The sequence below is a fragment of the Nelumbo nucifera genome, chromosome 8 (genome assembly GCF_055504915.1).
Source record: "Nelumbo nucifera cultivar China Antique chromosome 8, China Antique-T2T, whole genome shotgun sequence".
Lineage (NCBI taxonomy): Eukaryota > Viridiplantae > Streptophyta > Magnoliopsida > Proteales > Nelumbonaceae > Nelumbo > Nelumbo nucifera.
The window spans coordinates 57,239,631-57,264,072 of record NC_142656.1 but is presented as its reverse complement, the minus strand read 5'-3'; the positions used below and the strand labels follow the sequence as shown (position 1 = coordinate 57,264,072).

General features: G+C 39.2%; 2 protein-coding genes across 2 annotated transcripts; both read right to left on the bottom strand.

Moving 5' to 3' along the window:
- Positions 1–8,634: 8,634 nt before the first annotated feature.
- On the bottom strand, positions 8,635–9,459 carry LOC148790050 (uncharacterized). The gene is made up of 2 exons (XM_088893850.1): positions 9,214–9,459; positions 8,635–9,048 (listed from the first exon to the last, which is right to left on the bottom strand). Exons 1-2 carry the CDS (start codon positions 9,457–9,459, stop codon positions 8,635–8,637), a joined length of 660 nt encoding a protein of 219 aa, XP_088749976.1.
- A 5,753-nt stretch (positions 9,460–15,212) lies between these two features.
- Positions 15,213–20,009, bottom strand: LOC104612663 (small ribosomal subunit protein uS9c-like). Its single transcript, XM_010280185.3, has 2 exons — positions 19,621–20,009; positions 15,213–15,807 (listed from the first exon to the last, which is right to left on the bottom strand). The coding sequence occupies exons 1-2, from the start codon at positions 19,963–19,965 to the stop codon at positions 15,520–15,522; spliced, it is 633 nt and encodes a 210-aa protein (XP_010278487.1). The 5' UTR covers positions 19,966–20,009; the 3' UTR covers positions 15,213–15,519.
- Positions 20,010–24,442: the final 4,433 nt, after the last annotated feature.

Below are 24,442 nucleotides of genomic sequence, written 5' to 3'. Positions count from 1 at the left end.
GGCACACGGGGTTGCTGAACTCTTATGGCTCAGGACTCTCCTTAATGAGCTTGGTATCAAGACAGAGGGTCCTCTCAAGCTGTATTGTGATAATAAAGCTGCTATCAACATTGCCAACAATCCTGTGTAGCATGACAGGACAAAACATATTGAAATTGATCAACACTTTGTCAGAGAGAGAATTATTTCAGGAGAACTCTGTGTGCCTTATACTCCATCAGAGATGTAGATTGCAGATGTATTAACTAAAGGGCTGGCATCAATGAAGTTCAGGGACATACTTGGCAAGCTAAACATGATTGATATCTATGCTTAGCTTGAGGGGGAGTGTTAGAATGTTAGAGTGATGTTCGGCTGATAAGAGTTCTTATTAGCCCATTCTTATGTTTAACTTATCTTGTAACTGGGCTTGTGTTAATGGGCCTAATCCTGTTTAATGATTTAAGTCATCTGGGTGTCCCATCACTAATCAGGGGCATCCCAGTAATTTCTTGTACCTTGTACTATATTCATCTATAAATAAAGAACTGGTCGACTGGCTAGTACAGTTCGACATTTTCAGCATCTCTTCTTCTTCTCCTCTTCTCTGCTACTTCGACTACAGTGGTTCAGCTTTCATATGTAACCTCACATTGGTAAAAATTTTTTGTGGGCTAATACTGCAAAGGAGATTTGGGATGGAGTGACTAAGACTTATTCCTAGAAACAAAGTGTAGCTAGAGCCTACCAGTTAAGGAATTAGGTGATTAATACAAAACAGGGAGATAAACCACTTGCTATGTATTTTTCCATGGGCAGAAAACTGGAGTCCTATACAAATGCAGATTTGGTAGGTTGTCTAAATGACAAGAGATTCACATCAAGGGTATGCACCTATGTGGGAGGAAATCTAGTTTCATGGAAGAGTAAGAAGTAGTCAATGGTGGCTAAGTCAAGTGCAAAGGCCAAATATAGATCTATGGCCCATGGTGTTTTCAGAATTACTTTGGGTTAGATCCTTGTTGAGTCAGATTAGGATAGATGCAGAGGAGCCCATTATGTTATATTATGACAATCAAGTTGCAATCAATTTTTCCCACAATCCAGTTCAGCACGATAGGACAAAGCACATTGAGGTAGATAGACACTTTATAAGAGAAAGGGTGACTACCGAAGATGTCTACTTGCCTTGTATCTCCTCTGAGTTATAGTTAGTTGATGTCTTCACCAAAGGGGTTACAAAGAACAAGCTTGAACATGACCTATACAATATGGACATGTGTGACATTTACTCCCAACTTGAGGGGGAGTATTGAGGATTTTGTGCAGATTTGTTAATTGTTTTTGTTTATTATTTGTCCAGATAGTAAGTGGGGGCTACAACGCTCTTGTAGGGACCCTTTGGGGTGACGTTTTTAAGTTTTTATGCAGTTTTTTGTGTCAACCGCCCTATAAGGGCATATTAGTCATCATACTTATTGTTTACTTAAAGTATAAATACTGGGAGAGAGTGGCCAGATCTGATTTGCTCTCTCTTTCTTTCTCAACTTCTTTTCTTCCCTTTCTCTTCTTCCACAAGAAACTCTTCTATTTTTTTGCAAGTTTTTGATTCAGTAGATTTCTACTAGGTACATCACTAGGTAGGAGAAGAAGCCTGATACAAATTTTTTTGGCTGTGTAATTCCATGTTACCTCACATTGGCAAAATTTTTTTGGACTAATACTGCAAAGGAGATTTTGGATAGAGTGACTAAGACCTATTCCAAAAAATAGAATGTAGCCAAAGCTTATAAGTTGAGGAATTAGGTGATTAATACAAAACAAGGAGATAAACCTCTTGCTATGTCTATGCTGAAAATACTTTGGCAGGAGATAGATCATTTAGAGATTGTGGTTTGGGAGAGTATGAAGGATGCAACAACCTATCAAAATTTGGTGGAGAAGAGTAGGGTCTTCGAGTTCTTAACTGGATCGAATTGTGAATTTGATATTGCCAAGCAACACATTCTTTCTAGAGAAAGTGTGACTCTCTCTCAAGCATATGCTTTTGTGTCTAGAGATAAGAGTAGGAGGAATGTCATGTTGAAACAATCCAGAGACATCTGTTGGAAGCTTCGCCCATATCTTATACAGCCCGGGTCAAGAATGAGAAGGGAAATGCAAATGTGGCAATTACTGGAGACTCATCAGGACCTCTTACCCAAGATGACTTAAAATCCATTGTAGTGGCAACAATCAAAACTAAATTGGAGAGGTATGGGCAACTTATGAGTAAGAAGGATTTGGCTGGTTCTAGTTCTTCAAGTGGGCAACAAAGTGCAAGAAATCCAAGAGTCAGTCACACTACTTCTTTTGCTTATATAGGTAGTTCCTATGTCATTGCAAATTATGCATCCATATCAAGTAAGGAGGGACCTCCTTGGACTATAGACTCAAGAGAATTTGAGCACATGACCAATATGTCTACCATTTTCACTTCTTATCAATTGGGTTCTGGTAGTGATAAAGTCTCTACAAAAGATGGTTCTTCTTTTCTTTCCAGAAAAGAGAGAAGAGAGAGAGGAGAGGAGAGAAGAGAGATATGAAGAGAAGAAGAAGAAAAAGTGTTTGAGAGTAAAAAACTAAAGCTTGTGGCTCCTAGCTTCCTATTTGTATTAACATGATGTAAAATAAAAGAAACAAAAATTACAAGTATGCCTCTGGTGGCCCACCCTAATAATAAGAACTTAAACAAAGAAAAGAACATGCTAACAACATCTTAGACTAATTAGCACCCTAACAGCAGAAATAAAAAAACTAATTCTAACAACACTCCCCCTCAAGTTGGGTTGAATATATCTATCATGCCCAACTTGTCACACAACTCATTATGCCACAAGTATGGAAGCCCTTTTGTGAGAACATCAGCTAGTTGCTCCTTGGAGTTGACATAAGGAGTACAAATTTCTCCCTTCTCCAGTTTTTCTCTTATGAAGTGCTTGTCCACTTCAATGTGCTTGTTCCTATTGTGTAGGACAGGATCGCTAGCAATATTTGTAGCAACCTTATTGTCACGGTAAAGAGACATAGGATTGTGAACAATTATCCCAAGTACTTCAGTGACCCCATGAGCCATTGCCCTATACTCCGCTTCAACACTTGACCTTGCAACTACACTTTGTTTTTTGCTTCTCCATGTCATTAGATTTCCTCCCACAAATGTGCAGTATCCACTTGTGGACTTTCTATCATCCACAACACTTGCCCAATCAGCATCTGTATAAACTTCCACCTTCAGATGATTATGTTTACTAAATAACAACCCTGTTCCTGGGTATTTCTTCAAATACCTAAGAATCCTCTCTGTTGCCTCCATGTGTGGTCTCTAAGGGGAATGCACAAACTGGCTTAGGACCCCAATTGAATAAGTAATGCTTGGATGTGTCATGGACAAATAGAGTAACCTTCCCACTAACCTTTGAAATTATTTCACATCTTTCAGAGGTTCACCATCACAATCACCCAATTTATGATCTACATCCATAGGAGTATCTGCTGGCTTTGCTCCTAACTTGCCTATGTCTTGTAACAAATTAAGAGTGTGAGACTATTTAGAATGGGCAACTTCAATTCTAAGAAAGTAGAAGAAAAACAGTCCTTGAGAGTGTGAGACTATTTAGAATAGATGCAGAAATCAAAAGAAATCGAAAAATAGCTGAAAATACTTTTTCTATGGAGTAGAAGGTGAAGAAGGAGATGGTGGCAATAAGGGTTTAGAGTATGAGAGTTTCAAACCTTACTCTCTCTCTAACACCCTAACACTATTTTATTAAGTTAAATTTGAATAATTACAAGGAGACCCTTAGTTGGGCAAGAAATTACAAAGAACATAACATAGAAATGATGGGCCTAGAATAAAGCCCATTACAGAAAGGAACATAAATAGTAAGAAAGGATAAACAACCTATGGGCCACAAGCTGAGCATAGATGTCAATCATGCCAAGCTTAAGAGTATCATGCTGAAGTTTTGCCTTGGGAGTGCCCTTGGTGAGAAAATCCGCTAATTGTCCTTCAGATGTGATGAAAGGAAGACATACTTCACCCGAAGAGACCCTTTCTCGAATAAAGTGTCTATCGACTTCAATATGCTAAGTTCTATCATGGTGCGCTGGGTTGTAAGCAATGTTGATGGCGGCCTGATTATCACAGTACAACATCATTGGCTTGTCATGCTCAACCCCTAGTTCCTCCATCAATGATTTTAGCCACAATAGTTCAAAAAGTCCATGTGCCATGGCCCTGTATTCTGCTTCTGCTGAAGATTGAACAACAACCGATTGTTTCTTGCTTCTCCAAGAAACAACATTACTAGCCATCAAGCTGCAATACCCAGAAGTAGATCTTCTGTCATCAATGTTTCCAGCCCAATCAGCATCAGTATAGGCTTCAAGTTTCATATGACCATGCCTTAAATTTTTCACATCACTTCTCAATTTATAGGCTCTAGCCACATTTAGTTTTTGAGAATAGGTTTCTGCAACACTGTCCCAAATTTCTTTTGTTGAATTCATCCATAGATAGTGTTGGCTAATTTGTGGCTGCATTGAGTTCACAAGCCACCCAATAACAGTGTAATTCTCTTGCATCCACTTCTCATAGGATGGATCATCCTCTAGGGAGCCTTCTTGCTCCTGGAGATAAAGCCCCACTTTCCTCTATTACATATATAAATCTTTACCGATTGTGACCATGCTAGATAATTAGTTCCATCCAGCCTGACTGTGGTCACAATCAATAAAGAATCAACTGGAGTCCCCTGAACTTGTCCAAATTCAGCAACATTCTTGTTTTCAATCTCTGAGGAGTCCATCATGTAAACACTTCAAATAGGATTTCAGCCAACTACTGAATGAGGATGGAGCAAGGACTGTGTTAAACTAGCCTCAAAACAGCAATACACAAAGCCAAACCACACTCGGAAGCTGTGAGAACCAAGTCTGAAGCAGCACCTTGTTGTCTACACGAGACACTAAACAGCTTGGTTCGGCCTTCAAGAAGTAATCAGAAAACCTCCAAGCACTGTGCACCCAGTCGAAGCTCCTTTTCTAATCAGAAATTCTAGGTACTCACCAAAAAGTACCCCAAAAAGAGAAAAGACCAGTCCGTATTGATGAAGAGGCCTTTTTACAAACACAGTGTGGGCAGCAGAGAAGACCCCACTGTCAAAGGTGAGAAACACCTCAGGAACAGTCCGTACAGGGCCCAAAAACAACCAAATAGAAGAAACAACTCGTAGCACTGAATCAAAGATGTTTCGGCAGTTTGAGAGTCTAGAAAAGGAATGAAAACAACCCAGAAATCTCTAGGTTAAACCAAATTAAAAACAGCCGAATAGCTGTACAGTTTTCAAAGAAACTTCGGACACTTCAACAGTCCAAAAACAGAAAAATAACCCAGAAATAACTGAGCACAACTTACAATCTCTGACTTAAGCTCCAAATCAGAAACCTAACTGTTCTTTTTCTCTGATTCTTCGTGGTCACTGAACCACTCTCCACGAGATTTGAGTCTTGGGCACCCTCCAATGGCCTCCAAGAATCAGACGACACAAGCTTAAGCTTCCAGCCCTAGAACACTCTCATGTAGTTGGCTGGACTACACCCACATGAGAGCCCAAGCCAAGTTCAGGCCTGCTCTGATACCAAGAATAAAAACAGTCCTTGAGAGTGTGGGACTGTTTAGAATAGATGCAGAAATCAAAAGAAATCGAACAACAGCAGAAAATACTTCTTCTATGGAGTAGAAGGTGAAGAAGGAGATGGTGGCAATAAGGGTTTAGAGTATGAGAGTTTCGAACCTTACTCTCTCTCTAACACCCTAACACTATTTTATTAAGTTAAATTTGAATAATTACAAGGAGACCCTTAGTTGGGCAAGAAATTACAAAGAACATAACATAGAAAGGATGGGCCCAAAATAAGGCCCATTACAGAAAGGAACATAAACAGTAAGAAAGGATAAACAGCCATAGCCTATGGGCCATTCGGCCCATCTTCTCTACAAAAGTACTTTAGTGGACCCAGATCTTTCATTTCAAATTTGGAGGCTAGGAACTTCTTCAACCTTTGTATTTCTGAGCACTAGTTTCCTGTAATGATGATATCATCCACATACACTATCAGTACAGCAACATGTTCCTGGCATCTCTTCACAAAGAGAGTGTGATTAGACTGACATTGTTTGAATCCTACTTACTGGACCACCATATGAAATTTCCTGAACCACGCCCTGGTAGATTGTTTTAAACCATAGAGAGACTTTCTTAGCTTGCACACCTTATTTTCACCATTTAAGAAGGCATTCTTTATATCCAACTAATGTAATTCCCAGTCAAGGTTTGCAGCCAATGATAGAAGAACCCGAATTGAGTTCATCTTACCTATTGGAGCAAACGTCTCATCATAATCAACACCATAGACTTGAGTGTACCCTTTTGCTACCAACCTTACTTTGTACCTTTCAACTGTCCCGTCCGCCTTGTGTTTCATTGTAAATACCCACTTGCACCCTACTAGGTCCTTCCCCCTTGGAAGATCCACCAACTCCCAAGTCTGATTCTTATGGAGGGCATTAATCTCCTCCTTCATAGCATCTATCCATTCAGGGTATTTTAAAGTCTCTGCAACATTTCTGGATATAGATATGTTATCAACTGCAGATAGGAAAGCACGATAAGAGGGGGGAAATGTGGTCATAGAAGACATATTGGGTAATGGGGTGTTTGGTAGTGCATGACCTGACTCCCTTTCTTTGAGCAATAGGAATGTCAAGGTCATCCACAACTAAAAAGGGAGATGAGGTATCAATTGGTGGGATAGTACCTAGTTCATTTGGACTTACCTCCTGGAAGTCTGAAGGTGTCGGTTGCTCAATGTTTGGTGGCTCCACATCTTTGTCACATTGCTGATCTCTACGACGTGTAGGTTGGAAGACACGAAAAGGAGTATGATCCAAAATAGAAGGAAGAAAGACTTGATGGACGTGGACTTGCTTCTCCTCTTCCACGCTACTCTCCCCCCAAGGGGAAGCAGGGAAGAATGGTTCAGACTCAAAAAAGGAGACATCCATAGAGACAAAGAACTTATGATCAATGGGATCAAAGCACCGGTAACCCTTTTGAGTAGAGGAGTACCCCAAAAAGATACATGGAATAAACCGAAGGTCTAACTTACCTTGAGATGGAGATAAATCATGGACAAAAGCACGACAATCAAATACTCTCATGGGAATGGAAAACAAAGGAGATTGGGGGAATAACAACTGATGAGGGGCCTTGTTGTCCAGCACTCTATAAGGCATGTGATTGATGACATAAGCAGCAATCAATACAACATCTATCCAAAAACGTTTTGGTACATTCATGTGTAACATCATCCCTCGTGCAACCTCAAGGAGGTGTCTACTTTTCCTCTCTACAACACTATTTTGTTGTAGTGTTCTTGCACATGAGCTCCTATGAATGGATCCATGGGAATCCAAGAACTCATTGAGTTCATCGTGGAAATACTCCTTTGCATTATCTAATTGAAAATTTTGAATTTCAACATGAAATTGTGTAAACACCATCCTCTGGAAATCCTGCACAACCTTTGGAACTTCGTCTCTATTACGCATGGGAAACACCTATGTATAACAGGAGAAGTCACCAATCAATGTGATAAAGTACTTATACCTGCCCTCCGAAGTTATAGTAATAGGCCCCCACACATCAAAATACACAATATGGAAAGGGAATTTTGATCTTTTATTACTTGAATGAAATGTTGTTCTACATTGCTTGCTCAACTGACATGTTTGACACTGGAAATCTGATACTGAACATGACTTAAATAAATGAGGAAACAAAGACTTCATTATTTCAAAAGACACATGACCTAACCGATTATGCCACAAAAAAATTTGACTCTTATTTGACTGACTATGTGACTCTGAAGATGACACTGAGAAACCAGCCTTATTGTCGAGAGTGTAGAGACCATCCACTAAGCTTCCTCTACCAATCACCCTCTCAGAAGTTAGATCCTAAAAAACACATGAACCAGGAAAAAAGGTGACACTGCAGTTTAAAGAGTTTGTGATACTACTAATGGAAAGCAGATTGATGGGAAGTTGAGGAACATACAAAACATTATTTAAGTACATAAGGAAGGGATATTGATCATTGGCCAGCAATGGAGGAGAACAATCCATCTGCAAGTCTCACCTTATCCCTTCCTGACAAAAAGGTTATAAGACTAAAAAAGATTTGGCTTACCGGTCATGTGGTTGGAGGCCCCTGATCTAGGGGGAATCAGGGGCAGTGGATACATGAAAGGCATAGGCTGCATTACCTGATGTAGACGCAAATGAAGTAGAAGGGTTACCAATGACTAAACTATCCATCTAGCGCAAGACCCTACCATATGATTCCAAGTGATTTAGGAAGGAATTCATGATATCTTCCTTGGGGTCAGAACTAGTGAAGTATTCACGAGCAGTACCAGTCAACACTCCACCAAACTGAATATCTTGGGTTGCCACATTTGCCACATTACGTGCTGTATTAGGCCTTTTCTGACCCTGCACCTTACCCTGTTCTTAGTTCTTTACAACCACTTTGGCCTCCCATGGAGCTCTTAATATGTGTCTCGTGTATGCCTTGAACGTCGGCAATGGCTACAGAACAACTTGTCCTTATCATCAACTTTCTTGGAGTCATTTTTCTTTCCCATATTATTACCACCCATTGCAGTTAATGCCACCTGTTGCTCCCCCTCGGTTGTAACCATCACACTCCTTCTTTCCTTAGATTGAACCAAGGCATAAACTTCTTGAACTGAAGGCAACTCCTTACTCCCTAAAATCTGAACTCTAAGAGGTTCATATACAGGGTTTAGTCCCAACAGGAAAGCAAAAACCCGTTGTTGAGAAACCAACTTCTTATAGGCATTAGTATCATCATCATGTTTCCATTCTATAGCTTGATAGTGGTCCAACTCCTTCCATACTAAAATAAGGTCTGAATAATAGGCCGATAAACTACGGTTCCCCTGTTTACAAGTTGAGGATTTAGCTTGTAACTGGTAAATCTTAGCATAGTGCCTCTTCTCAAAATAGGTGGTTTTGACTTGTTCTCATATTTCACTAGCAATGTCTACCCACATAAAGTTCTTCTTCACATCAGGTTCCATGGTTTCTAGAAGCTAGGACATCACCATATTGTTCTCTTGGTCCCATATATCATGTTTTGCTGTCCCATTCTCGGGTTCTTTCACTCTTCCATTTATGTACCCAGCTTTTCCCCTGGCTGTTATGTAAAATTTAACACCTTTAGCCCACTCTAGGTAGTTCAGGCCATTCAAAGGAATAATTGGCATAGGAAATATCATATTTTTAGCTCCCATACCAGTTGTACTATGGGTTGATGTAACCCCATATGAGGTAGAATCATAATTTGCCATTGACAGAAACAAAGACTACATGACAGAACTTAAACCACAGGTGCACAAGCCTAATCCCCAATCAACTACTAACTCTCACAGTTATAATTAAGGCACTAAACACTCAGAAATCTGCTTCTGAAACAAAGAACCAACAGCTGAAATCTAATGGCAGCCACTAAATAGTTCAAAAAACTGTCCAAAAACACTGTTGAAATCCTTTAGCAATAATCAAACCATCCAAAAACTGTTCAAACCATCCAGGAAATTGGACTTCAACCAAACAGTTCAAAAAACAGTCTAGAAATAACAAACTACACTACTGAAATCCTCTAGCAGCACTCAAACCGTCCAGGAATAGTCCAAAAAATTAGACTTTAGTTATCATTGGTCTATGCACAACACACATCAACCAATCACAGCACATACCTGTGACAAAAAAAAGGGAATCACGCATCCCTGTACAACACCTGTACGAAGGTGCAGTTCCAAGACTGAGTCTTCACAGCATCATCCAAAAGAAAGAGAGCCTTCACAGCATCGGCCCCCTCCTACTAGGGTTACCTTGGTGCTTCGACCAAGGAAGAACCCAAAAAAAAAACAGCAACAGTTGATGGTTCTGATCAGTCCCATTAGGGTTTCTGCCTTCACTATCCAAGAGTTAGAAAACTGGGTGGAAGATTTCTAGGTGAAAGAATGTGATTCGAAGGAGAAAAGAGATTCCTATCACCCAGAGTTATGCTCTGATACCATCTTTTCTTTCTAGAATAGAGAGAAGTGAGAGAGGAGAGGCGAGAAGAGAAGTGAGATACAAAGAGAAGATAAGAGGAAAAAGTGTTTGAGAGTCAAAAACTGACGCTGGTAGCTCCCAGCAATAAAAGAAACAAAAATTACAAGCATGCCCCTAGTAGCCCACCCTAATAATAAGAACTTAAATAAAGAAAAGAACATGCTGACAGCATCCTAGACTGACAATACCTTAACAGTAGAAATAAAAAAAAAAAAAAAAAAAAAAAAAAAAAAACTAATTCTAACAACAGTTCTCATATTCCCATTGCTAGGAGAGGGACGGTTAGGGTGACGGCATTACTTTGTCCTCTATTTTACATGTGTCCTAGACTTCACACTAATCTTTTTTCTATGAGTAGTCTGACAAAAAATTTGAACTCTTCAGTGACTTTTCTTTTAGGTACTTGTGTTTTGTAAGATCTAGAGTCAAAGAGGACAACTGGGAATGGTCGAGAGGTGAACGGTGTCTACCTTCTAGATGAACTTCCAAGACATCAGAGCCACCGTGTTAATAGCAGTAGTAGTGGGTCAGAGTTAGTGAGTTAGATTATGCTTTGGCATAATCATTTGGGTCATCTTTCCTTCAGTTCATTAAGATGTTTGTTTCTAAAATTGCTTGTCTGTTCGTTTATCTAGTCTTAAGTGTGAAAGTTGTCAGTTGGGAAAGTATTGTAAACATTCTTTTAAACCAAGTAATAAAAGAAGTTCTGCTTTTGATATTGTCGACACTAATGTATGGGGACCTTATCATATTTTTTCCCTAAATTCTATGTCTATACCTAAGGATGCTAGTGAGGCTCTCTCCAAACCTAAGTGGAGAACAACTATGCAAGAAGAGATGGAGGCTTTGATTAAGAATTAGACATGGGATATAGTTGATCATCTTGTAGAAAAAGAGACAGTTGGATGTAGATGGATGTTCACTATGAAGAACAGGGTTGAATGCAGCATAAAGAGGTACAAGGCAAGGTTGGCTGTAGAAGGGTATACACAAATCAATGGTATAGATTATCTGGAGACCTTTTGCACTAGTAGCTAAGATGAGTTCAATTTAGATCCTCTTGTCTCTAGCAGCTACTTACTCATGGCCACTCTTCTAGCTTGACGTTAAAAATGCTTTCCTTAATGGTGGTTTGCAGAAGGTGTATATGGATCTTCCAGTTATTTTCTATGATGATGTTGGTGAGGGAAAAACTTGCAAGTTGAAGAAATCATTATATGGTTTGAAACAGTCACCTAGGGCATGATTTGATAAGTTTAGATGGGCATTGATCCATTTTGGATACACAAAAACCCAATTAGAGATCACACTCTCTTTATGAAGAGGAGAAAATCACTTGTGTCAGTACTGATTGTGTATGTGAATGATATAGATGCTACCAAGGTTCAAAGTATCGATACGATACAAGTTTCGGTCGTATCGTATCGGTACTTAGAAACGGCCGAAACTATTTTTTTTTTAGGTTTTTTTTTCACATTTTGGTTTTTTGGGAAGCTTTTAGCATGCTTTTTATTATTAAAAAAATCGGGGGTCTAAAACCCTGGAAACAGGCATTTCGGACCGTATCAGGCGTATCGTATTGATACTTTGAAACCATGGTTGCTACCATGGTTTTAAAAGGCTATTGAGGCAAGGCCAAAGGCCTAAGCCTCAAAGAAAGGCTGACCAAAAAGGCCTAGCCTCAATAGCCTTTGTCTCCATTGCCAAGGCTTAGGCCTTGAGTTGTTAGAGGCCTGCGCCTTTAAGCCTTTAGCCTTGTGATGTGCAAGGCCCAAGGTTTAAATAAGGACATTTTTTTGGAAATATTGTTAACGGGAGTCACTATTAAATTATATATATATATATATATATATATATATATATATATATATATATATATATATATATATATATTGGTATTCCTTATTTTAAGGACTTATCTCCTTTTTGCAATTAAGTGCAAAAATGAGATAAGTCCTTAAAATAAGGAATGCCAAATGCAGCCATAGTAATCTACCAAACTTAAGTTTATGCCATTAAAGAGTCCACAACCTCCTTAAGAACTTATTCACTAAAAGACAAAGCAATAAGCTTTAACAATTCAACATATTGAACTATTATCAAATGACCCCTAAGTTACCTCATCCAAATAACTTCTTTGTGGACTATGTAGCTAAAATTAAAAGTCTAAAACAAACCAATGGAACTACAAATCAATTTATTTTATCTATAGTGGAGCTACAAAGAATAAACAAACCTCGGTGCTTTTAGACCACAATGAGAAAAAAACCAAGGAATAAAGTATTAGAGAAAATAATGAAAAAAGTAATAAGTTTGGCACTTTGTATATACTTCGTCCCTAGATCAAGTCAAATTCAGGTTGGGTTGGGTAATGTAAATCTAGAAAAAATAACTTATATTTCCTTCATTTGTTTTTTCTAATAATATAAATACATAGTTTTTATTTTTTTTTTCTTTTGTTCGAGGTTTACGCCTCAAAACGCCTTGAGGCTTAGGCCTCGCCCCTTTCACACCCAACCTCCTCGCCTCCGCCTTTAATCATTTAAAACCTTGGTTGTTACAAAGTGATCTGAGTGAGATTGATACACTCAAGAAGTCACTGCAGCAAGAATTTGAAATTAAGGATCTAGGTGAACAAAAATATTTTCTAGGGATTGAGGTTGCAAGATCCAAACATGAGATATTCATCTTTCAGAGGAAGTATGTATTGGACCTACTGTAGGAAACTTGGAAGCTATGAATTAAACTAACCGATACTCCTATTGATCCGAACCACAGGATTAATGCTTTATATGGCAAGTTGGTTAAGGATGTGAGGAGATATCAGAGGATGGTAGGTCAACTACTATATTTGTGCAACACGCCCAAACATTTCCTATGTTGTGAGTGTTGTGAGTCCGTATACGCATGCTCCTCAGGTTCAGCACTAGGAAGCCATTGATAGGATACTTGCATACCTAAAGAAACATTGCACCAAAGGAATTTTATTCACAAATAATGGGAATTTGAAACTAGAGTCCCATACAAATGCAGATCGGGTAGGTTGTCTAGATGATAGGATATCCACATCAGGGGTATGCACCTTTGTGGGAGGAAATCTAGTTTCATGAAAAAGTAAAAAATAGTTAGTGGTGGCATGATCAAGTGTAGAAGCCAAATATAGATCTATGGCCCATAGTGTTTCAGAATTACTTTGGGTTAGATCCTTGCTAAGTGAGATTGGGATAGATGCCGTTGAGTCCATGATGTTATATTGTGACAACCAAGTTGTAATCAATATTGCCCACAATTCAGTTTAGCATGACAGGACAAAGCACATTGAAGTTGATAAACACTTCATAAGAGTAAGGGTGATAGCCAGAGAGGTCTGTCTGCCTTATGTCTCCTCTGAATTATAGTTAGTTAATGTCTTCACCAAAGGGATTGCAAAGAACAAGCTTGAACATGACCTACGCAAGTTGGGAATGTGTGACTTTTACTCCCAACTTAAAGGGGAGTGTTGAGGATTTTGTGTAGTTTTGTGAGTTAATTTTGTTTACATAGGGAGTGGGGACCATAGCATACTTGTTGGAACCCTTTGGAGTGGTGTTTTTGAGTTTTTTTATTGAGCTTTTGCATTAGCTACCTTATAAGGGCATATTAGTCATTGTATTTATTTTTACTTATAACTCAACTATATTCTATAAGAACATAAGCACTGAAAATATATCAAAAGAAAATCCGAAAATATATTCAGACATTTTAAATTCAATCCCGTGAGCAAAAATTAAAAAAAAAAAAAAATATGCAAATATATCAAAAGAAAGTGAAAATAGTGATAATGGTGATGATAATCAGTCACATTAAGAGAGAGTGAGTGAGTGTGTGTGTGTGTGCACGTGCATGCGTTACCTGCTGCCAAGTGGTGAATAGGGTTTTTGTAAAGAGACTTCAAGAAGGAAAGTTTATAGAGTGTGTTACTTGCTACCGTAAGTGTGGAAAAGCAAAAGTTATAGAAGAAGAAGAGGCTACCCACATTAGATCAGGGGAGTTCACTTGCCGGCAGTGGACTTGCCTGTCAATGGAGGAGACCTCTCTTTCACCCCAAAACTCTTTTGTTTCCTTCCAGTGTGCGAGAGAAAGTAGCATCCGATGTTCGTTTTGTTTTTGGCTTCTCAAGACAATCGCAGAACAAATCCTAACCATTAATAATATTTTAATTCACCTTATTAAATATTATTTTATTTTTATTCTATGCAAGTGTCAGTAATCCATAGCGATGGATATAATTAACCGCTACCGCTGCTACAAGGACACATATAGAGGCATTTACTCAAGCACCGCTAAATCATTTGCTGCTATATGATACTTATAGCAACAAAATTGTATATCCACTGCAATTCCATTCTTAGCCAACTCATTGGCAATGGCATTCATCTTCCTCAAAATAGCCTCATCTAATTGAGCAAGTGGACTAACCTCCAAATCCCTCCCCAAGCTCCTCATCCATCAAATGCCATTGGTAGACAGGTGGAGATCCCTAGTTTCTACAGAGATGAGGTTTCTAGCAGTGGCATCTTCAACATAAACATGGAGCCCTAGACAGGTAGAGATCCAGCACACCAATTCAGCCTCCTCAAAGTCCTATTAGAATTCCCACACACCAATCATTTCTTCTGTAAATATTGAAAAATGTTGCTAAAGATGGCTTAAATCCATAACTCCGATTGGTGCAAATAGTAAACCATTTCTTGGATGGATTATAGCACCAGTCATTGTTTTCTGACTGATGCTTTTTTGGCTCTTCTAGTTTTTCTTGCTTACCATCCAAATAGTATAGCTCCACCAAGAAGCGGCCCAATGTTTGGATTTTCTGGATGAGTGAGCACTTTAGCCATGTCAACATAACAAGATTGAATGCAGTAAGGGGGGTGGTCTAGTAACCAACTAAAAGAGCAATTTTTTTTAATCAAGGTCTAACCGAAATGACAACAGAGAAGAAAAGTTGACAACCATTGCACATGATAATTTTATTTGATTCTACTATGCGTCCACATTAGTTTTTAATCCCATACCTGAGGCATGTTATGAGATTAAATAGAAAGTACCACAATTCTAGGTTTGAATCTTAAAATGAAAAAATTTTTACAGGTTGAACATAGAAAGAAGGTACATGGAAAGCCATGTTTCAATCTGAAACTACGAAAGCAAAAAAAAAAACTATGAATGATTAAAAATACATGCCTTCAAAGCCAAATAAACACAAGTAGGAGGGAAAATTCAAATAGCCTTGAATGTTCAAGGTTCTAAACTCAACGTTTTGAAAACTGTGGGGCTTTACGAGCCTTCTTGAGACCAGCTTTCTTCCTCTCAACAACTCTTGAGTCTCTGGTCAGAAGACCTTCTTTCCTAAGAGGCACCCTATGGTTCTCGCTCACTTTTAGCAAAGCACGAGCAATACCAAGAGAAATTGCTTGAGCCTGACCAGAGAGACCACCCCCATGAGCTTTAACAAACACATCATAGCTGCTTTCATAGCCTAAGGTTACCAAAGGGACTTTGACATATTGTAGCCATAAGGGATTCCCCTGAAGATATTCCTGCACAGCATCAGAAACCCAAGAATAAGTCTAAAGGAATACATTATCAAGTACATTTGATAAGCAAATGGCATATAGATTCCAGAAACCATGAAAGACAAATTCATTAACATGATTGTAAACGTAAATTCAAAAAGATGTTCAAATTTTAATCCTTAAAACATCAAATACTGGTTTAAAACCTGCCTCACTCACAATTTTATGATATAAGATTTGCCTCAATTCATTCAACACCAAATTTCCAACATAAAACATATAATGTGACATTAAGTGGGTAAAACCGAATCAGCACTTTAGTTACCTGGTTTGGTGATTTCAATTCAGGTTTGTGGTTCACAATTCATCAGTTTTTACAGAACCTAGTTCAATATTTTTTTATCAATAACAAAATTTTTCATTAAGAAAATAGGGAGTACAATGAAATCGGGGGAAAGGTAAACTTTCTTAACCCTCCCCTAGGAAAAACAAAAAACAAGATTACAACATAGCCCAAAACATTTGATCCCTTCCCACCCTTTGCTTAGCAAGAGTGTCCTCAAAGGAGTTCGCACTTCTCTTTACCCACTGCAACTGAATTTCCAACCCTTGTGCTAGCCGGTTGAACAATTTTTTTTTCATTAGCAAGCTTCCATAGACCATTCTCTTCTTTTTGCAACCAACCTATAACCATTTTTAAGTCCCCTTCAACAATGGGCTTACAACAGTTCAGCTCCTAAGCCTTTTCATCCCATCCATCACTGCCAAAATCACAGCCGGAGTGAGCCACCAACACCAATAGGATAGGAAAATAAAGCAATGACTCTCCCGCCTTCATCCCTAAAGGTTCCTCCAATGCCAAACGGCCCTGGATTACCTTCACTGCTGCCATCAAATTTCAGTTTGACAAAACTAGAAGTTGGTGGAGACCAAAGGGGGCTGATCTTGGTTATTGCAAGGTGTTGGGGGAAAACTTTTTAAGTATAATTTTTCACATAACATAATTCACCCAATTAGATTAATAACTGTTTTTTTTGTTATTTGGATAAGCCCCATTCAAAAAATCACGTAGATATTCCCTTAATTACATCTCTACTAGGGGCAGAGAAAACCTTTTGATTTTAATTCAGAAGTAAAGATGAATAGACTAAACTAAGTATCGTTTTTCTACAGAGGAAAATTCTGATATATGTTCCCTCTTTGTTTGAGAGAAAACCAACAAATATAAATAAACTTTCTGTACATAACAGGTAAATAGGTATCATAAATAGTCATGTTTCATAAATAAGGCTACAAATGGCCTTTAAATGGTGGTTATGTGCATTATCATGGTGTGAGAACCTTTTGATTGTAATTCAGAAGTACAAATGAATAGACTAAACTAAGTATCATTTTTCAACAGAGAAAAATTCTGGTATATGTCCCCTCTTTGTTTGAGAGAAAACTAACAAATATAAATAAACTTTCTATACATAACAAGTAAATAGGTATCATAAATAGTCATATTTCATAAATAAGGCTACAAATGGCCTTTAAATGGTGGTTATGTGCATTATCATGGTGTGAGGAACCATAATCAGCCAAGTTTCATGAACAAGGTTGTAGATGGTTTTCCCCCTCACACATAAGTTAATATGATGTAAGGAACCATAATCAGCCAAGTTTCATGAACAAGGTTGTAGATGGTTTTCCCCCTCACACATAAGTTAATATGATGTAAGGAACCATAATCAGCCAAGTTTCATGAACAAGGTTGTAGATGGTTTTCCCTATCACACATAGGTTAATATGCTGTGAGAAACCATAATCAGCCAAGTTTCATGAACAAGGTTGTAAATGGTTGTCTCCCTCACATATAATTAAAAGTGAGACAAGGAAAAAGAAAAATAATAATAACAATAAGGAAAGGAAGTGTGAAAGGAGTATAAGGAAAGACATAGGTCTAATAGAAGAAGTTGTAAGAGTATCAGAGGTGGAAGAGGAATACTGCAATCCCTACCTTCTTCTTTCTCCTCATTTTCCTTTTATTCCACACCCCAATCTTCTTTTCTTTCTCCTTTGGTTTGTCTCTTGTTGCTATAAATTCTATTAACTAAATAGCATTAGCCAACAAGATGGCATTAGCCCCTTCTCCTTGTAGGAGAGGGATTTATATAGAGGAGGGAGGTGATTAAGTAACTCCCCACCCCTCTCTTCTTAGGGTGTCAAGTGTCACCCCACTTAAAATAGGTTAAGGAGGGAAAAGAAAACTCCTCCTTCCTAACGGACAACTGTTGGTTAGAGGAGGAAAAATAACTCTCTCCCTTATGGTGACTTGTGTCCCTCTATTTCAAGTGGTTAAGGGAGGGAAAATAAATCCTTCTTCCTAGGGTGACATGTGTCCCCCCACTTAAAGTGGTTAGAGGAGGGAAAATAACTCTCTTCCCTAGGGTGACATGTGTCCACCCCCACTTCAAGTGGTTAAAGGAGGGAAAATAGCCCTCTTGTTAGAGTAGGACAAGTGGCATCCCCATTATAAATAAGTGGGACACCTCACAAAATTATTAATTAACAAAAATAATTTTTTTTAGGGCTTGTTGTCCCATTAAATGGGCTCTACTACAGGCCCATTAAATGCTTATTGCATTACAAATAAGACTCAATTAAGGCGGTGTTTTGTATGGCTTCTTTTTATTTGATAAACGGTGCCATGTCATCACCAAATCAGCATTTATCCCATCATGCCAATTCGTACTCATAGGTATTGATAAAAGTTGGCCTTGATTTATGTGTGCGCCAACCGTTAGGGGAAGCTTCATTTTAACGCTTCCCCCAACGGTTAAGCATTTATTCACTGTTCCACTAATGTGGTGCCTAGTTGTCAATAAACAGTTTATCAAGTACTTTTATTGGTTTTGAACACAAATCAAGTACAAACGTTTATTTAATAAATGGAAGATATACCAAACACATACTAACTTAGAGTCTATTGTTCACTAAACTAGATTGTAGGTCCCTTTCTTTCCTAAATTATTTCAGCTCATCCATAGGACTGATTGGCTTAAAAAGTTAGGTTGGAAAGAAAGCCCTTTTTTCTTTTTCTTTTTTTTTCTTTAAGCTATGACTAGGAGTAGCTCAATAACATGCTTCCGGTCCAGCAAAATTAAGGACTTAATAGAGGAGCTGAATCAGCCATTTCCTTCCAATTCCTTTTGGTCATCTCTTTAGAGATTCCTTCAAATATTTCCAGAGATTTCACCCACTGTACCACTCTAATAGTAATTGCTTCAATAATGGCATCCTTAATCCTTTCTTTGAAAAAAAAGAATCCTTGAGTTCCTTTCTTCCCAAATTGTCCAGCAAGTGGCAGCTCTCTCACATATGTTAGACATGATTAAAGTTGTTTGAGCTTAATTCTAAAAAAAAAAAAAAATAGGAAGCTATTTGACATCTTGAATAAGCATGCAGCTTCGCAGCTTCTTGTATTTTAGCATGATTCGGAGACTTTGAAGTCTCCAGACTTTAATTTAACCTTCGTAATAAGGGAACCCAAATGGGGAGTTGCATTTGAATTTATATTGAAGTCTTCCATTAACTCTCATGGTAAGAGAAGACAAATAAGGAGTGGTATTTACAAGGAGAAATTCATTTCGTGGGAGAAACAAATCCAATTGGCGATTAGAACTTGCTAACTGTTAGCCTCTTTAATAAACAAGCAGGAAAAAAAAAATACAAGAATGGCATTGATACAGAGAACACCACCACACGACTCTAATTTTCCGATAATACTATGAATTATAAGTCCAATGCCCAAACATTGGATCGACATCAAGCCTAATTTCGAGGAAGAGGTCGTACCTTGGCGTCGCGGTAGTTGATGAAAACTTTCCCGGTTCCTTCCTGGAGAACGACGCGAGCAATGGCACATTTTCGTCGACCAGTTCCAATGATCGTCTGTGCGGCGAAGCCACCGGGAAGTCTGGATTTGATGTACTTTTCAAGGTTTGTGGTCTCCAAATCGACTGGAGAAGTAACCGTAGCGGCCGATGCGGCAACAACCAGGGAATGGGGATTGACAAGGTAGGTGTTTGGAAAGGATTTTGCCCGAGAGAATGGTAGATTTTGAGATTTGGGAGCAATTTGGGAAGAAAACGAGAGAGAAGATAAGGCAGCCGTGAGAGAGGAAACTGAGATGGCCGCCATTTTCCTTTTTGCTGCTCCTCATGTGTCTCGTTGTGGGATATCATATAGCCTGTGTGGAATTTGAGCGGGTAAGAAACGGATAATGAATGTTGTTCAAATTACACAGATACCCCTTGATATTAGTAATATTATTAGTGTCATTTACTTAGACACCCCTGTAATTTTATGTATTTATTAAAATATATCCTTTAATTTGCATATTATTAAACTATGCATTGAACAAAACCTACTTCTTTTAGTTTGCATATGATTAAAACACCCCCTTTTGCAACCACTTTAGAAGTAGAAAAGTTAGTGCAAGATGCTAATAAGAGAAGTATTAGAGGTATTTTTGGAATATAAACCCCATGCCTTTCAATATTTGTTCCTTTGTTTGAGAGGTCACGTGATGAAAATACAAACCAGTTAACACACCAACGAGCCAGCTCTCGGTTGGTCTTCTTCTTGTAATGATAATGATAAAGATGTAAAAATAAAAGTTCCATGAATCCAAATTTCCTTCATAAAATCCTCCTCACACCCAATTCACAACACTAGGGAGATATTCCGATGTGCAACTGCAATTTGATGTGAGGGGAGTGTGAAGAGGATTTGTGAGTATGAAATCCAAACTCAAGTTTCTTTGAAAAATTAAGGCTCCGTTTAGGAATAGTGCAAATGCTGGTTCACTTTGGTTCTATTTTGCTAGTGTTTGGCAATAATGCATTTGTGTCCTTACAATAACAGAAAACATAGATTCCAAGACATAATTGCATTCAAAGTGAGAGTAAAGTTCGCATCCAAAAAATGGAATGGATGTAGAATTTTCATGTACAATCAGTTTGCAAGAAGAGAAAAGGGAGTTGACATAAACCCTCATAATTCAATAGTTTGGGACATTTATACTTTTCCAGACCTACCACTATGTTCTTAGAGGTTTAGTTTGACCTAGAGTCAAATCGGGCCCTAAGGTTATATTCTACTTCGACTTGGAATCTTTGACCTAAAGACCCACCTCGACCTGAAGCCTTCGGCCTAGGGGTCTAATTCAACCTGGTGACTTGGGCTCATATGCCCTAGACTTAGCCCACATAGGCCCACACATCATATACATATACATTCTTAGCTCGGTTACCCAATAAGCCCATGGAGAATACTCTACTCTAGACTTATTCATGGGTCGGGTCCCCGGACGGGCTTGAACAAAGATTTGAGCCCACAGGCTTCACCTCAGGCCTAAAAGCCTGGCTCGAATTCATTTTGGGTCAGGCTTAGGATTTGTCAAAATAGACCGGCCTGACCTTTAAGTTAAACTAAAAACCCTAACCCTAAAATCCTAACCCCTCTCTTCTCACTCGTCTCTTTCTTAGTCTTAGCTGAACCTCAGTTCTCTCTTCTCAGTTTTCAAAACCTCACATTCTCAGGTAGACAGAACCGGCGAACAATCACCGACACAACCAGTGAACTCCATGGACCGGCGGTGAGTCCTCTCTCTCTCTCTCTCTCTCTCTCTGACGCGAACTCACTTCTCCTTTTCACTGTCAAAATCTCAACTCAACTTTATCAACGCGAACTCAGCACCCACGACCATCTTTCTATTAGGTCGGGCTTCAGGCCCAAGTTGTAGGCCCATTGGTCGGGCTGGGCTCGGTTCTAACAAAATCCTGTTTATGAAGAGTAAAAGCCCAATCAGACCCATGAACAAGTCTACTCTACTCTTGTTGGTGAGGTTGAATCTACTTGTCTATCTTTTTACGTGAAAAAGTGGTGTGGAGGTCAAGGAGACATGCTCCAAAAATTAGTGCACATGATGATGAGAAGCTAGATGCATGCCAAGACGCCATGATGCCCCCATCTTATGTAAGTGCACAGGGTGACGAGATCTGCTCCTCACAAATGGGCACCTCACAAGCACATCCACTGTGCATTGGGAACATCTCCCGTGAATAATAACAAATAAGTACAAGAGATGTCCCCAATGCATGATAGGATATGCGTGTAAGGCACCAGTGTGAGGAGCAGATCCGGTCTCGTGCACAGGTTGGGGATCCCATCACTAATATGGCTGATATGGCAAGATGTTATTAGCCATGCAAATAATAAAATAATGGTTTTTACAGTATTTGTGATGCCCTAGAGGGTTAACATGACTCATGGGTAGTATGGGGCCTACAATGGGACATTCATTAGATATTGCATGAAAATATGTGTTGAAATGATCTCTTGAGTATTTCTTACTCTTCTTCAAAAACTCATTATGATCCATCACATCACATTTCATTTTATTTTCTAGAATATTATTTAATTTTATTTTTTTCTCCCCACACTATAAATGAGGGTGCATGGAAGGAGCACTTAGATTAGGATGTTGGCCATGTCTCTCTCACCACAAACCATTTTCTCATCTTTTCATTCCATTAAGGCCCTTTCATGGCCTAAGGTCCCTTCTTCTTCTTTTCCAACAACATTGTGAAGGCACTCAATAAACCATCCTATATCATGGCAACATCCACAAATTCCAAGTGGTGTGGTAGAAAAAGGACCCAGCAACTCTGATCAATGTTAAAAAGGTATATCCAGGATTAGTTTTTGCACCTATCACAACTAAAAATCATTTGGCAAGAAATCAAATTTATCAATGCAAAACTAAACCAACTTTGCATTTGCATGGACCAAAATGTACTCTACATGTTTGTATTTGCACTCTTCCCGAATGGAGCCTATGGCTCAATTTGAGAAGAGTACAAATATGGGCAATGCAAAACCTTGTATTTTGTATGCCTAGACCTTATATTTGAGCTATAGAATATATTTGTACTTGTATTTCCAAGACTAAGGCTCGGTTTGGGAAGAGTACAAATACAATTATGTAAAATGCAAATATAAGGTTTAAAAATACAATATATATAAGGTTGTACATGCATGCATATATAAATGTTTACATATATAGTACTTATACATACAAATATGAAGCTAAGTCAGGTTTTGGTTGGATTGTGTTGGCCAAGGCTTCAACCCTAAGTCCCTAACCCTAACTTAAACTTTATCATGACCCTCCCAGCAATAGGATTTGATCCCAAGTCTCCACTACAATCATCAAGAGACATTGTTTACATATTGTTTAAAGTACCGCCTAAGTTTTCTGATAAATGACATTATTGTTATATACTAATGAAATGCCAAATTTGTTTGCCACTATTCCTCAAATTTTCAAAATAGAACCTGGTAAAAAATGTGGTAAGAGCATTGAATTATCTTCGAGGGGCTCGAAACTTATTGGTAAAAGCTATTGGCACAAAAGTCTATATGGGACGAAGTATAAAATTGTGATTCTCTATAAACATCTTGTAATACCCTCGGCATCGCTTAGGTATCTATCCCTCTACTAGGTGTGTGGTTGGCGCATGATATACACCAGATGCTTTGCTATCACAACAAAACAAAACTACATAAAACAACTCTATGAATTTATTTCATCCACTTATCCTTGCCGCCACGGCACAAGATGGGTGGCTGACTTCGGGTTCTCTCTTCTTCGATTGTTGCATCCTGTGTGGTGAAAAAACAAATATTTACACCTCTTACATTCATATACTAATTGATGACGAAATTATTACTTACCATGAGAACATCCCCAAACTTAATCTTTTCCTCAAGGTGCATAGTGTGTGCATTAATAGTGGCTGCCGATACCTCACCTACAACAGTATGGTTTTTAAAAATGAATCAGTGACCGAACCGGTCAAGGGTTCTGATGAGGGTGGATTTGGCCCTCCAGTGACATTGTGACACCTGGTACCTCATGCCAACTAAGTGCAGCCTCTTGACCACCAGGCAGCTCGCCACAGGCTCACCCTCATGTAGCTTGGCACCTCAGAACAACTAGGTGACACCCGGGACCACTTTGGCAACAACTTGCCTTTGCTAAGTTGGTGGTGTCCCACCAGGCGTAGCCTAGCACAGGCGTGGCCTGGCATGAGCTGGCACAAGCTGCCAGCCTGGCCCTGGCACGAGCTGGCACAAGCTGCCAGCCTGGCCCTGATGCAACCTGGCCCTGGCCCTGGCACGAGCTGCCAACCTGGCCCTTGCACAACTTGGCAGCCTGGCCTTGGCACGAGCCGACAGCCTGGTCCTGGCATGAGCTGGCAGCCTGGCCTTGGCACGTGCTGGCGGCCTGGCCCTGGCACGAGCTGGCGGCCTGGCCCTGGCACGATCTGGCCCTGGCACGGGCTGGCGGCCTGGCCTAGGCACCGACCTGGCGGCCTGATGCAGGTGCCAACCTGACAACCTCGAGGAGCACACCTCCGTACTTTGTATCCCACAGGACCGTACTTTGTAACGGCTATATTAGTTCACCAACTCCCTAGTTCATATGGGAAGGGACAGCCTTACCAGTTGATGGCATTTTTCCCATCTAACACGAAAGCAGGTCCCATCACAACGGGAATCCAGGAACTGCTCCACCTAATCCACAAGGACTCCAGTATATAGAGAGGGA

Coding starts and splice junctions, on each gene's coding strand:
- LOC148790050 (XM_088893850.1), bottom strand. CDS start 9,459: ATGGCAAATTATGATTCTACCTCATATGGGGTTACATCAACCCATAGT. Junction 9,049..9,213: donor GGGACCAAGAGAACAATATG/GTGATGTCCTAG, acceptor ACTTGTAAACAG/GGGAACCGTAGTTTATCGGC.
- LOC104612663 (XM_010280185.3), bottom strand. CDS start 19,965: ATGGCGGCCATCTCAGTTTCCTCTCTCACGGCTGCCTTATCTTCTCTC. Junction 15,808..19,620: donor TCAACTACCGCGACGCCAAG/GTACGACCTCTT, acceptor GATGCTGTGCAG/GAATATCTTCAGGGGAATCC.